Below are 14727 nucleotides of genomic sequence, written 5' to 3' on the forward strand. Positions count from 1 at the left end.
TTAAGTAAGCATTTTAATCCATACAGTGGTACTGAAAACAAAGCTTAGTTGTAGATATCCAACATAACTTTTAAAATAAATACCTCTAAAGGTTTTTAAATAGAAAGTCCTACATAATTCTTGCAAAAATTGAAAGAAAACAGTTGTACAGAAAATAAAATGTTAAATTTTCTCCCTTTCTTCCTTTTCTAGCCCCGCTTCCCAAAGTTAATCACTTTTAAATTTAATTTATATCTTTCCATATTTTTTATATGTGATGTATATTTAATTTTTGTTAGTGTTGGAAATGGATGTATTGTATTTATTGTTCTACAACTTTTTATCCATTTAATATATCATTGGCCTTTCTCTGTGAAAGTATGTGTGGTATCAGCTTATTCATTTAAATAGCCAAATAGCAAACAAAATTTTGATGTTTTGTGATTTATACCTTATAGATGCACTAATAAATTTGGGGGGAATACATTGAGCTGTTAAGAAGTTTAGATAGAAGTGTGGACCTCAAGTGTAAATTCAGAAAATTTTGGCATGTGTTATTTATTACAGTGAGAAACATTTAGAAATAACACTTCTAGATGTTATTATATGAACATTACTTTATATCTTTGGCGGCTTCTGTGAGACTTGTTTGGCCAGATGAATGTGCTAATGTTCGTACAACAATGGAAAATGTTTGCCTACTATGGGCAAAATTTTTTTGTGGTTCCGTGTGATTTTTAGATAACATTGGAACCATAGCTCCAGATAAGTGACAGTCTTATAACAATGCCTTTTTAAGGATTGTCTACTGTAAAACACAAATTCCAAGGCTTGGTTTTTTAATCCTGCTGCTCATTATTGGTGCCCCAAATCAGTCTACGAAGCTCATGAAGTTACTGGTACCCCCATAACTTTTAATTTGGAATGGTATTGCCTAGGCTTATCATGTTAAATAAATAACACTTGCTATATCCTACATTAGAGGCATATTTATTATGCTCATATTAAATTGCATACTCAATAAGCAAAAAGCTTTTACTGTAGCCTCACAAGCACTCAGGTTTGAGGTGGTATATGAAACAATATGTAGTTGAAGAATGAAAATGATACTTCTAAATATTCATTTATGTGATATATAGTCTCATTACCCTTTATTTTATTCATAGATATGACTTGGAAAGAACAGGAAAAGACTGAACTTTTTACAGATAATTTTTGTAATATATGTGGAGTGGTGCTGCAGTTTGAATCACAAAGGATTTCACATTATGAGGTAGGTTAAAAATACTGGGAATAGAATCTAAAATAGGTTTTTAAATATAACAGATAAACTTCATATATTATCTGTTTTTGATTCTTATGAGAATCCTGTGTATTATTTCCCTTTGATGGATGAGGAGCCTGGCTCAGAGAGGGACAGTAACTTACTAGCTTAAGTTTGGAGAATTTGGGTTTAAACTTAGCCTTTTTGACTCCAAAGCATGTTTTCTTTTCTTCACATCATTCTGCCTCCATTTGTATCTATCAAGCCACTATATCCTTCATGTCCTTGTAGTAAATATAAGGGAAGTTTTATAAAGCTTGTGTAGGAAACAGTTAATGTGAATCAAGGGATATTATTGAACTCCAGAGTTTTCCTTTACAGTAAATGAAGGATAAAAACAAAATGAACTCGTCTTGCACTTAATTTAGCTACATGTTTTTAAGCACAGTACCATAGAATTCTAGAGTTAAAAGAGGAATGTATAATGTTCTTACTTCTTTAGTTTATTGATTAGAAAACTGAAACCCAGAGGGATAGTGATTCTGCATAGCTAATCTTGGCATGACTAAGCTTAAAAATGATTTCTTCTAATTTCATATCCAGTGTTCTTTCCTTTCTTTTAGTGTTGTCTCCCATTTCTACATCATATTATGAACTATTGGATTTATTTTCATATCTGGTATCCTTGTTAACAAAAGTACTAGATACATTTACTTAAAAGAAATATAATGCCAGTTCTACTTTTTTAAACACCTCATCTTGTTTTGCCCATTGCTAATCTTATTGGCAACTATATTTCAGTCCTTATGTTGATTGGGATTCAATTACTGTAATTACAGATAGCGAAATTGTGTTGGCTGTGGATTGAGAGGACGTAGATTCAAGTCTTAACTCCACCATTGTTGTGAAACCCTGGGCAAATCACTTTACCTCTCTGAGCATGTTTCTTGAGCCTGCAAAATGGGGGCGTAAGATCTCTCTTACTATACTTGTGAGAATTAAGTGAAATCAGATATGTGATTGTGCCTAGCATATCCTGGGACCCCAAAGCTGAAAGATTTAGAGTTAATAAAGAGAGACATGTAATAAAGGGGCTCTGTGATAACTGTGGTTGGAGCCATTTGAATTTAAATTTGAAAAATCACTTTTATGGGCTTATGAAGTACTATTCAGTGTAGAAAATATACAAAAATATAAGAAAATATGAATCAATCATAATTCTGTTGCTTGTAAGTAAGCATCATTTAATTAACTTCTGTTTATATGATTCCAGTATGCTTTCTAAACACACAGACATATTTTTACAAAAGAGAATTGTATGTTGTTTTGCACTTGCTTTTTCATATAAGAACATATTCTGAACACTTTGTCTTATCATTACATCGTTTTACTTTTCTGTAATAGTTTAATGGCTATAAGGCATTATGTTATGTAATGTTGTAGCATATTTTTAAATTTAAATTTCAGTGCCATCTGTAAGTTTGGTACTTAAGCTTGTTAAATAATCAAATCAAAACTATACATGACTTTCCATATATTTGAAAGCACTTCTGTGCAAATATCCTACTTGAAAAGGGGATTTTTTTTCTCTTTAGTATACAGCTTGGTTAATAGCGTCAGACTATCTCAGCATAGTATTTATTGTTCATGTAAAATAGGACAGTACTGCAGAAGATTTGAATTTTAATGAGGTTGCACTTATTAATATTTCCTTTTGTATTTATACTTACATGTTTAAGAAACCATTCTTTGTTCTTTTGTCATATAGATATTTCTATTTTCTTCTAATACTTTTAAAAGCTTTATTTTTTAGGTTAAAATGTTTGATCCATCTGGTATTGATTTTCACATATGGAGGGTGGTAACATTATTTTCCATACAGATAACCAGGTATCCCAGCAATATTTATTTAAACAGTCCATCCTTGCCTCACTGATTTGTAGTGGCATCTCTATCATAAGTTAATTTATATATATATTTATAATGTTATTATGTTCTATTGTATTGCTTTGTTTGCCTGTCTCTATAATAATTTCACCTTATTAGTATAGCTTTAAAATATGCCATGATACCTGGTAGGGAAAATTTATATGACAAAAAACTCATTATAAAGTTAAAAGACAAGCCACAGATTGAGTGCTATTTATAACCGATATAACTAACAAAGGATTAGTATCTAGAATATATAAAGAACTATATATCAATTAGAACAAGAAACAACCCAATAGAAAAATGGGAAAGTGTTATAAACAGGCTATAGAAGAGATACTTAACTTCAGAAGTGATCATATGGGAAATGCAAGTTAAAGTGATAATGAACTATCTTATCAAAACCATCATGTTCGCAAAAATTGAAATCTAATAGCACTTAACACTTCAGGAGAATATAGGAAGACAAATCACTCATATATGCTACATTTGGAGTTGTAAACTGCTTCAACATCTTTTTTTAAATTATTTTTTATTGGAATATAGTTGCTTGCTTCAACATCTTTGGAGAGAAATTTTATAATACCTATTAAAGCTGAAAACCCTCATACCTTATAAGCCAAATAGTTCATATCTAGGTGTCTACTTTAAAGAAACTCTTGGACATTATATTAGGAGATATATTTACATATGTTCAGTGCAGAAATGCTTGTGATAGCAAAATAAACAGAAACATAACTGCCTTCAGTAGGTAACTTGATGGGTAGCATATGGAGTGGAATATTATGCAGCATGTAATATGAATGAACTAGAGCTATATGTATCAATATGGGCAAATCTTACATAATATTGAGTTATAAAAAGTTGAAAAGGATATGAATAGACTGATTTCATTTTCATAAAATTAAAAAAAATGACAGTAGTACATAATACTGTTTATGGGTACATGCATATCTAGTAAAAGAAGAGAGGCATAGAGGAAATGATATAGACCAACTTTAAGATAGTGGTTACCTATCGGGAGGAGGGGAGGGATTGTTGGCATGAGGAGATAGGACTGTATGTGTAAAATTTCACCTCTTTTGAAAAGGAGATCTGAAACAAATATAGAAAAATGTTAATAATATCTGTTAAAACTGGACAGTGGGTATGTACTTCAGCTATATTATTTCCTGTGCTTTTCTATATATATATATTTCACAATTTAAAATGCTGTAGAGAGAGGGTAAGTAGTTGCCTCACAGTATATGTTCAGGAATGTTAGTTTCCCTTCTATTTACACCAACATTTTCATTATTATGTATTTTGTTCTACATTTGTTCAGAGATTTTTCTAATGTGCCTAACCTAGAAGAGTTAATTTCCTCACATAAAAGAATTTTAGAGGTAAGCAGTACAGGGCTGATGTGACAGCTCCATAACATTATCAGAGATCTAGGCATTTTCTCTCTTTCTACTCTGATGAACTAGCCTCTGTCCTCAAGATCCCCCATAGTCCCAGATGACCTTTAAATCTTAATTCCAGAAGCAGGAGGGAAGAAGGTTAGAAGAAGGGTTCATCCTCCATCCTTTTAGGAGGCTTCCCAGAAGTTCTACCCAGCATTTCAGATTACATCTTATTGGCCAGAATAGAGTCACAAGATTACGTCTTGCTGAAAGAGAGGCTGGAACATGCAGTCTTTTAGCTGGGTATATTGCCTAAGATGTGTAACTAAGGAAGAAGAATAAGTTTGATATTAGGCAAAAAAATCTAGGAGTCTCTGTCAAAAACAAAAACCTAGAAGTTATTGGACTCTAAATTACAGCATTATTTTCATTTTAATTGAGATTTAGAGATTTGAAAGCATGTGAAGCCTTTTCGTAAACTTGGTACACATTAAATATATTTCAATTCACGGGTACTGTCCTCAAATTTGAAGAGGTGTAAATTTGGGGTACCTCTGTTATTGAATAAACAAAGTCATATTATATATATATTTTTTAGAGTGAAAAACATGATCAAAATGTTAGGTTTTATTTTCAAATGCATGGGGAACAAAATGAAGTGCCTGGTAAGAAAATGAAGATGGATGTTAGGAATTTTCAGGTGAGTGTCCTTTGTTGATGTTGTAATTCGAAAGTTTGAGTTATTGAATCTTTCTAACAAGATTGTGCTTATTTCAGATGCATAGGAGTGAAGTAGTGGACAGAAACAAATTTTGTGATCTCTGCAACATGATTTTTAGCTCCCCAGTTGTTGCTCAGTCTCACTATGTGGGGAAATTCCATGCTAAAAAACTGAAGCAATTAATGGAGGAGCATGATCAGGTATCTCCATCAGGATTTCAGCCAGAGATGGGTAAGATGACATTCACTCTTTAACTTCAATACAGGGTCTCTCTATAATTTTTTCCCATCTCTGCCATCCATTTTTTATTGGAGAGACTTTTACTCTGCCACAGTAACTTGGTTCTTCTTCTGCCTGGTTAATCTCTTTCTGTATCCTTGTAATTTAATATAGAGATCATAATTGCTAGCTGAATTTTAAGAAATGTTGTGACCTCTCCTTTTCAGTTTATTAAATCCAAATAAAAGCAAGTTATTTGCTATGTTGCTATACAGAAAGAACAATAAGCAACCTGAACTCTCCAGTTTCTAATCAAATTATAAAGTCTTAGCTCCTTCTTACTTCTTCCCCTTGGCATCTATCTCATTCTTCTTTTTTTGCTTTAGTACTTTCCAAAACATTACCTCATAGTGTGTGTTCAGACCAATGTCTTCACCATAATATAGTTATGTTGCAGCATTTTCTGACTATAACTATAGCCAAAAAAAAAAAGGTATGGAATCTTCTTCTACCGGATTGCTCATTTCTTTCTTCCTATGAATATAAAGAAAAGGTACTACTAGCATTATCAATCAGCAGTTATTGAGTACTTATTTTATGTTAGATGCCAAAGATACAGAGAACTGTAAAACATTGCTGTTTCCTCCTTCCAGTGATGTTGGGCCGCCAGCGCATGAGAGAACTGACCCACAGATCTCACTTCTGGCCTGAAGTGGCAGAGTACACCCTGGAAAACCCAGCCTGTATTTTGAAAATGTGCCTGTATTTTGAAAATGTGTGCCAGAACAAAAAATAAGATGATCAATTCTCTGGAATAAATAATTTACCACATTCTCACTAGCTTCAACACTTTAGGAATAAAGCATGTCTAGCATGGAAATTTTACCAACATTAATTTCCAACTCATAGTGTAGGCCTCATCAGCATTAAAACATATAGTTTTCTTAATAAATGAAACCAGAATTATTTTTAAATTTATTCTAGTCTCTCTAATTTTTGTATATTTGTTTTTCTGCCTGTCAGTCAAGAGGGACAGAATCAGTGTGCCCTACAAGAGAAAGCATCTTGTAAAGCCTTATCTTTAGTCCCCAAAATTCATAAATTTGGGCTCAGAGAGGAGACTAAATGAAAGAGATCTGAAATAACTGTAAATGTGGAAACATACTTTTATAGCCTTAAACAACTGCATAAATTTTATTTTGATACAGACACCACAAATCTGGACTGAATAGGTGATTTACTTTGCTACTCAAGAAAGACACCAACTTAGAAGTTGGTACCATCTCTTTTACCCTCACTAATTTCAAGAACCATCCTAAGACATCTCTTATGCCTTTATTGATTTTTCAGATGAATAAAATTCATTTGAAATACATGCCTAATGCTGAATATTCTTTCCTGTATCTTTGTTGGAGAAACTTGGTGACAGACTTGTATTCAAATTTCTATTCTCACAGAAGGAAATTCGTTTTAGCCTGAGTACCTTTATCCAACAGCCCTATATGGAAAAAGTCCAGAGATAGTAGGTTTTAAAAAAACTCTAACTTTCCCTAATACTTTATAATGAATGCAGCTCTAATAGCTGGACACATGTTGATCACTTTTCATTATGACTATTTCAGCAGGTGTGCCTATTACTACTTCTGCTGAGTCAACTTTTCTGAAGCCCCTTGTTGTCAAGCCTCCTCCAGGTGGGATTAAAGACGAGACTACGCCTTCCTCTTCCAGCAGTGCTTTGGATTTGAATAATCCAAACAAGTATTGTAAGCTCTGTCCTGCTTCCTTTAATGGTCCATTAATGGCCCAACAACATTATGTTGGGAAAAAACACAAAAGAAATGAAGCTAAGAAGAAGTTTGTAGACAAGATAAGAGAGAAACCTCTTCCAGCAAAATCAGATGCAAATGGTAAATAGTAAAATTATCTCAAATCTCTTTCTTAGAAAGTTTATATTTTATTAAACATATCTGGCTTATGTATATACTATTTTGCTTTTACTGAATACAAGGTTTATAATACTCATGGGATCATAGAATTTTCGATAAGGACTTTTGAGTCCATATAGGTCTGTCTGTTGGTTTTCTAGAAAATGAGACCCAGAAAGGTTTAGATGACACTTACTAATAAAATATAGGTATTACCACGGTTTCATGTTATATCATAGGTACATAAGGAAGTATTTTAAATTAGTATCATGTAGTTATATCATTCGGTCACTAAGTATGACTTAAGTGTCTCTTAGTTGCTAGGCTAGTTATTCTTGGGAATACAAATGAAGATATACTATTTTCCCTGAAGGGGCAAGTGTATAACTAATTGGGTTAATAATACTTCATTGCAAGAGGCTGCAGACATGGATTTTTGTGTACATATTTTTGGTAACCAGAGAAGCCAAACATCATGGTTCAGAAAATCTTTATAGAGGAAGTATATGATTTAGATTGATAGCAGTGGGAAGGAGAGAGGATGAACAAAAGAGCTGAGAAAGAGTGGCAAGAATTCAGGTGCAATAAAGATTCTGATCCTGACTGGAGTGATCCACTTGCTCTTCTAACCATATGTTTTTTCATTTTTCCCCCACAGGCACCATCTCACTACTAGTATTTTTATTCCCTTTTCATATTCTCTTCTCCACCCACTTTTCCTCTACTCACCATTATTTTTCAATTCTTTCCTTACTAGACCTTTTTGCTTAATGTGAAAATGTTCATTACTCCCTCCTTGAAGCTCTATTCTTTGTCATTAGTAACTCCTTATGCTATTGTTCTTTTCCCGTGTTTCTATTTATTTTCTGTTTTCTTTGGGGGCTCTTTTTTAAATTCATTGTCTAAATGTAGACGTTCCCATGGTTCCATTCTTGACCTTAATCTATAACATGATCTAATCCGTTCCTCTGATTTCATCTGTCATCTGTATGCTTATGACCTTTCTGCAAAGCTTTAGATTCATATATTCAAAGAGCAGCTACCTCTTCACCTGTATACCTCATAGCCATTTCAAATCCACTCAGTCATTCAAAGTAGAAACCTGTAGTTAATTGTAAATCCCTCAGCACCATCTACTTCACTTCCTATATCTAATGAGGCACCAAGCCATGACTGTTTTACCTCCTGAATCTTACTGTTACCTTTTCTCCAGCCATGCTTTTCCCATACTAGTTCAGGCCCTCAACATCTTTTCTAGAGTTTTGCTACTCAAAGTGTGGTTTGTGGCCAGCATTATAAACATCACTTGGGAGCTTGTTAGAAAAAATAATCTCAGGCCTCACTGCAGACCTACTGAATCAGAATCTGCATTTTAACAAGATGCTTAGGTGATTTGTACTCACAATAATTTTTGAGAAGCATTGTTCTAGAATATTGCCACAACCTCTAACTACTCTCCTTGCCATCAGTTTTGTCTCCCCAGATCTACCCTCAGTTTAACCACTAGAGTGTTTCATCTAAAGTGTACGTCTTTTCATGTCATTCCCCTGCTTAAAAGTCCTTATTTCTCTATTTTCTAAGGATAAAAATCTAAGCTTCATAGCTCTCTACCCTCTTGTCCCTATCTCCTTCTCCAGGTTTATTCCCTGCTACTTCCTGCTATGATTTATGTGGGTCAGAATCTACAAACTGCTTATGGTTTCCAGAAACCATTACCCCATTTCTTGTCTCTGTGCCCTTCATGCTGCCATTTTGCCTAGAACATCTTCATGTCCCTCTTCTCTTGACCAACTCCTACTCATTTCACTTCTTTCAAGCCTTTTCACTTCCTTCAAGGCTTATATTCTGTGCTTCCTTAACCTGAATATCTAATTATCTCTCCCTGTGTCTTTATCTCCCACTAGAATGTAAGGTCTTTGAGGGAAGGGACTTCATATAACTCATCTGTATTTCCAGTACTAGAGATAGAAACTGGCACAGAGTAGGCCTACCTCAATAGAGATTAGTTTAATATATGAATCAGTGAACTATTAACCTTTATTTATTGAGTGCTAACCCTGTGTTTGTACTGTTAAGTTTTCTGCTTAATGTGATTCAACATGTCCCCAAAAGTTACATAGAGATCTGTATTTTTATCTAGGATTTTAAAGAACGTTGATTTAGGCAAGTGTAGAAATAGAAGTGGTAGGGCTTCTGAAAGTCGTAGATGTTTGGAGAAATGACAGACTTCCACTTGTTAGGGTATTTTTCCCATCGCTACGCTGAGGGTGATCTGAAATAAGTGACTTCTAGTTTGTGGCATTAGGTAAATTGGAACTGAGAAGTGTGTCAGCCATGAGAAATGTGTGCACTTTGGTCACTTCTGAAAGGAGGGTCATTTTAGCACTCTGAAGTTTCAAGGTTATTAGATTGAGAGAAGGATTTTGGTGAAATTTTTATCTGGCTGGGGAGGCGAGTGCTGATCATCAGCATAATTTAATCCAGTCTTTGAAGTCATTTTATACTAGCCTCTGAAGATGAAGCTCAAAGAACAGATTTTCAACCCTGCCTTGACTATTTCATTTTGATAACAGTAAACATTTGAGGATTAAAAAAATAGCTGAAGAATTTAAAGTAGCAAATGAGAATTGCAAAGAACAGCTACAGCAGAAGCCCATATTATAAGTGAGCAAGCGGTAAGACAAAAACAGCTTAACCTGTGCCACTTTAACTATATTCACTCTTCACCCATTTTCTCCCTTCTTTCTGTCTCTGCCGTCTTTTCTGTCTGCTATGGTTTATATATGTTTCTACTATATCTAATCTCTTTCCCTTTTTCTTCATCATTCTTACTGCTCTCTTCATGTCCCTCATTCAGTCCAGATCTTATTAGCACAGGAATGGCTACCATAACAATATGGAAATAAAATATGTATGTATTTTTAATTTACTGTATTTGTTTTGTTTATTTTACTAATTTCTAGCCCCATTATTGCACTTAGATGTCTCACCTTCACCTGTAACTCAGCATATCTAAAACTGAATTAATAATCTTCCCTAAAACCACCTTAAATTTACCAAGTTTTCTTTCTTTGCCAGTAGTACCACTATTTATTAGTCACCCACACTTGAATCTTTGAGGGCATCTTTGACTAAATTTCCCTATCTCCTATCCGTCCACAGTCTTATCAGGTCTTTTTAGAACTGTTTCTTCTTCCTTTATCGTTCCATTGCATTTCCACTACCATCATCTCACAGTTTAATGCTGTAACCACCTTCTGGAAGGCTTTACTTATACCTCATTGTTATTCTCTCACTACCTAGTAGCAAGATTTCAACCCAGGATCAATTCCACAGTCCACTTGTTCTACTTTTACATTCAGAACACTGAGTGATGCTATGGAGAATTATATAAGGCTAGAGATTGGGTGCCTCTACAGAGTCTTAGTATCCAATCTCTGTGGCCTTTTAGTCCTACTTAATACTTTTCCTTTTCCTTCACTTTCCTTTCAGCAGTGATTTTTAAGCCTACACCACTCTCCAGGACTCTCTTCTACTGTTCAACACTCCCCCTCCTCACAACATTCAGGCAAGCTTATTCCTTATTTCATCAAGAAAAATGTGGCCATCAAATGTGCATACCAAATATCTTGCCTTAACCAAATAATCCCTTAACCTTGAGTTTCCCTTTAACTACTACACTTTCCCCTTCTCTTCTTTGCCAGGTTTTTTTTGGTTGTGTTGTTGTTTTTGTTTTTCAAATATACTCTTAACTGTCTTTATTGATATTCACTCCTCAACTCATTACCATTTGTTGACACACATTCCCCCAGCCCTCCACACCACCACTGTACCGTTCCACTGAAACTGTCCCTCACGGGGTTATTGTGACTTCTAAATTTCTAAATCCAATGGCCATCTTTACTCCATTCACTAAACTTTCCTCCTTTGACATCAGTCTCTCCTGTTCATCCTTACAACTTTGTCCTTTACTTCTTGATCTTTCATGGTCCCCCTCCTCCTCTACCATCTAGTTTAAAGAGTGGTGCTCTCCAGGGTTTTTATCATTATGTTGGTGTTGCTATGCCCACCCATACATTATCCTCAGGACATCTCACCCACTCTGATTGTCTTAACTAACCCCCATCCCCTGACTTCTCCAAAATTAACCTATCTTCTGCCTTTCAAATTCCCATATCTAACTGCCTATTGGACACCTTTACATGAAAATCTCACAGATATATCAGACTCTGTGTGTCCAAATTCAAACTCACCAATGCTTATTCTCCCACCTCCTAAAATAGTGCTTCCTTATGAAGTTCCAATTTCAGTTAGGATCACCACCCACTCAGTCACCAAACTATGCTGAGAGGTATTTTAGACTTCTCTAGATTCCTCCTTCTCCCTTATCTCCCACATTCACTCAGTCATTAAATTTTGTCTGTTTTAATGGTAAGTATTTCACCAATATCCCTGCTTCTCTCTACCCCTACTGTGACCTTTCTAGCCCATGCCCTCCTCATCTCTTGCCTTATGTAACTGTGGTCTCCTTACTTCCAGGCTTGCTCCTCTTAAAATTACCCTCCATATTGCAGTTAGAGGAGAGATTTCTCTAAAACACACAGCTGACCATGTTACTTACTACTTAAACCACTTCAAGGTTTCCCAGCCCACAGAATAAAAATCTAGGCTCCTTAGCATAATATAAAAGTCTCTTTGATGTGATATACTTTTGCCTCTCCCATCTCATCCCCTTATATTTTATTCTGCAACAATTCCAAATTTTAACTAGTTACTGTAAACACTTCTGTGTTCTTTTCATGCTATTTCCTCTGCCTACAGTACTCTTCTCAACTCTTTTAACCGTTAACTATTTTTCATTTTTCCAAGTTTAACTAAGGCATCATCTCTTCCAGTAGCCCTCTTCAGGCTCCCATATTGTACTAAATGCCTCTGCTTCATTGAATTCCCATACCTCTTAAGCATACTTGTCTTACCTTTTACCAAATGAGATTGAAATCCTCTGTTCATGTGTCTGTTTCTCACTTGGATTTGTGAGCAACCTGCCCAATTTATTAATCTTGTACCTCTAGCATCTAGCATGATGCTTGGTGCCACAGAGGTGTTTAGTGTTGGTTGAACAGATTATTTGAATTCAGCACATCATGCTCATTTCTGTCTCTTCCATACCTGATATTGTTTTCATCCCCTGGAATTCCCTAACTGCTTTCCTTACAATTCAAATCCTTCTTTTCCTCCAAAGTCCATCACAACTTCCTTCGCTTCTCTAGCTCTTGATATTCTCCCCTTCCTCTGATTTTTCATAGATATTACTGTTCATTGACAGTTGCATTAATTATAGTCCCTTAACTGAATTGGCCCCCTTGAGACAAGGGATTGTATTTTATTCTGCAATATCCTTCTCAGTGCTTTATATGGGAATGAGTATATGGTTTTTCTCAATATTTGATAATTGTTTATTGAAAGGCAGTGTTGTGTAGTGGGATAAACATAGATTTGGAGAAATGTTTGAAGTCAGTTGCCCAGTTGCACCTCAGATTCCTCAGGTATAAAATGAAAATAAGACTACTTCACAGGATTGAAAGAGGATGAAATGAAGCAGTATATACAGTACCCATCACAGAATAGGTCATCAACAAATGTTAGTTTTCTTGAAATATTTTGTTTTCCTGCCGTAATTTAAAAACATGTAAACTGGACATTTTCTGTTTTTCTTCATAAGCTAAATGCCACATTAAGTTGCATTTTTGCTTGCATGTAGCTCTCAGTTGATTTTCCCCATTTAAGATACTAGATCAATGGTTCTCATTCTTGACTACATACTAGAATCATGCAGGCAGCTTTTAGAAATCCCAATGCACAGGCCATCGCTAAAATCAATTAAATTAGAATCCCTGGGACCCACACATTAGTGTTTTGTTTTCTCTTTTTTAACTCCCCAAGAGGTTATGATATAGAGCCAAGATTGAGAACCAAAATGTTAGACTATAAAGATATGCAGTTCCTCAATCTATCCTATGAAAACAAAGACCTTAGTCCAGGGAGTTATGAGATACGGCTGTGATTAGGAGAAAAGTGGGCTCCACAAGTGTTAGCTTATGGATGATTCTGAAAGTTACAGGTTGCAAAGAAGCTTGAGTTTCTGGGTGAAGTCAGAAACGAAATCCTAGCAGGGCTGAGGGGAGCAAAGTTTGACAGGCCCAAGGAGCAGACTCAGATAGGAGAATGGACAGTGTAAGGAGCATAGTAGAGGCAGGTTTCAGTAGGATCAGACCAGGAATTTTGATCTTGGGGCCAATAAATAGACTTCATGTCTTCACAGAAAGGGTTTACACCATTTTTATATATTATTTTCTGAGATGTCTATATCCTAGAAAAAGATAAAGAATATCAGTGTGTGAAAAAGACAAAGGCTAAGGTAATAGAAAGCAGACCATAGTTCCAGAACTGCCTCTGGATCTTTCATATGTGACCTGCAGCTGCTCTAAACTACTATATTGCCTATATTATAATCTTCTGGTATAACTTGTGAAGAAACCAAGGAGGAACTGAGGAGAACATTATATACAATATACTCTATAAGCACTAAACAAATATGTAAAACCTCTGAAATATAATCTGAGTTTATAATCATACTGAAGATCATTGACTTGATAATCTAGGCAGTGGTGCTCAACAGTGTCTGCACAGAAAAATCATCTAGAGTGCTTTCAAAAAGTAAGAAAGCCTGGTTCTACCCCTAGAGATTCTGATTAAATTAGTCTTATGTGGAGCTGTAACATGAATATTTTTAGAGTTCTCCACAAGGTTCCAATGTGTAACTAACCTTAAGAACCACTAGTCTAGAGGAAACCAGGATTCCTGCTTATCTTGCATAACTTGGGTGCCCTCAAAATACATGGTATTGGCCAAGTGAATATGAGCCTTAATTTTCCCACCTGTGAAATAAGGTTAGTAATAATTTCCTGAAAAGGGTTGTTATGAGCATGCAGAGTCCTGGATTTAGTCCTCAGCTTTGCAGGAAGTCCAGAGTCTTCAGAGGTGATCAGCCTCAAATCAGGGACTCCGCAAACCAAAAACAAAATTGGAAGATGCAGAAAAATAACCAAGGAACTGGAAAGGTATTCCCTTAGTGGTTTTCTCCACACATCCTCTGACAATAACTAGCTGGGGTACTGTTAAAATACACAATCCCTGTCCCAGTGAATCATATTCTCCAGAGGAGGGGGTCTAGGGATCTGTATTTTAAACTCACACTCCAGGTGATTCTTTTTTTTTTTTAACATCTTTATTGGAGTGTAATTG

At 35.2% G+C, this 14727-nt stretch overlaps 1 protein-coding gene across 5 annotated transcripts in view; it reads left to right on the top strand.

Annotated features, from left to right (window-relative positions):
- ZMAT1 (zinc finger matrin-type 1) overlaps positions 1-14727 on the top strand; it is a 160116-nt gene that overhangs the window by 138809 nt on the left and 6580 nt on the right. For 4 of the 5 annotated variants that reach the window (XM_060292680.1, XM_060292679.1, XM_060292676.1 and 1 more), the window contains 3 exons: positions 1146-1252; positions 5335-5509; positions 7120-7404. In XM_060292680.1, the coding sequence (XP_060148663.1) occupies positions 1148-1252; positions 5335-5509; positions 7120-7404 (565 nt within the window). In that variant the 5' untranslated portion in view covers positions 1146-1147. The remainder of the gene's footprint in view (positions 1-1145; positions 1253-5334; positions 5510-7119; positions 7405-14727) is intronic. The other variant, XM_060292677.1, reaches the window with a different exon arrangement.

This window comes from Globicephala melas, chromosome X (assembly GCF_963455315.2).
Source record: "Globicephala melas chromosome X, mGloMel1.2, whole genome shotgun sequence".
Classification (NCBI taxonomy): Eukaryota; Metazoa; Chordata; class Mammalia; order Artiodactyla; family Delphinidae; genus Globicephala; species Globicephala melas.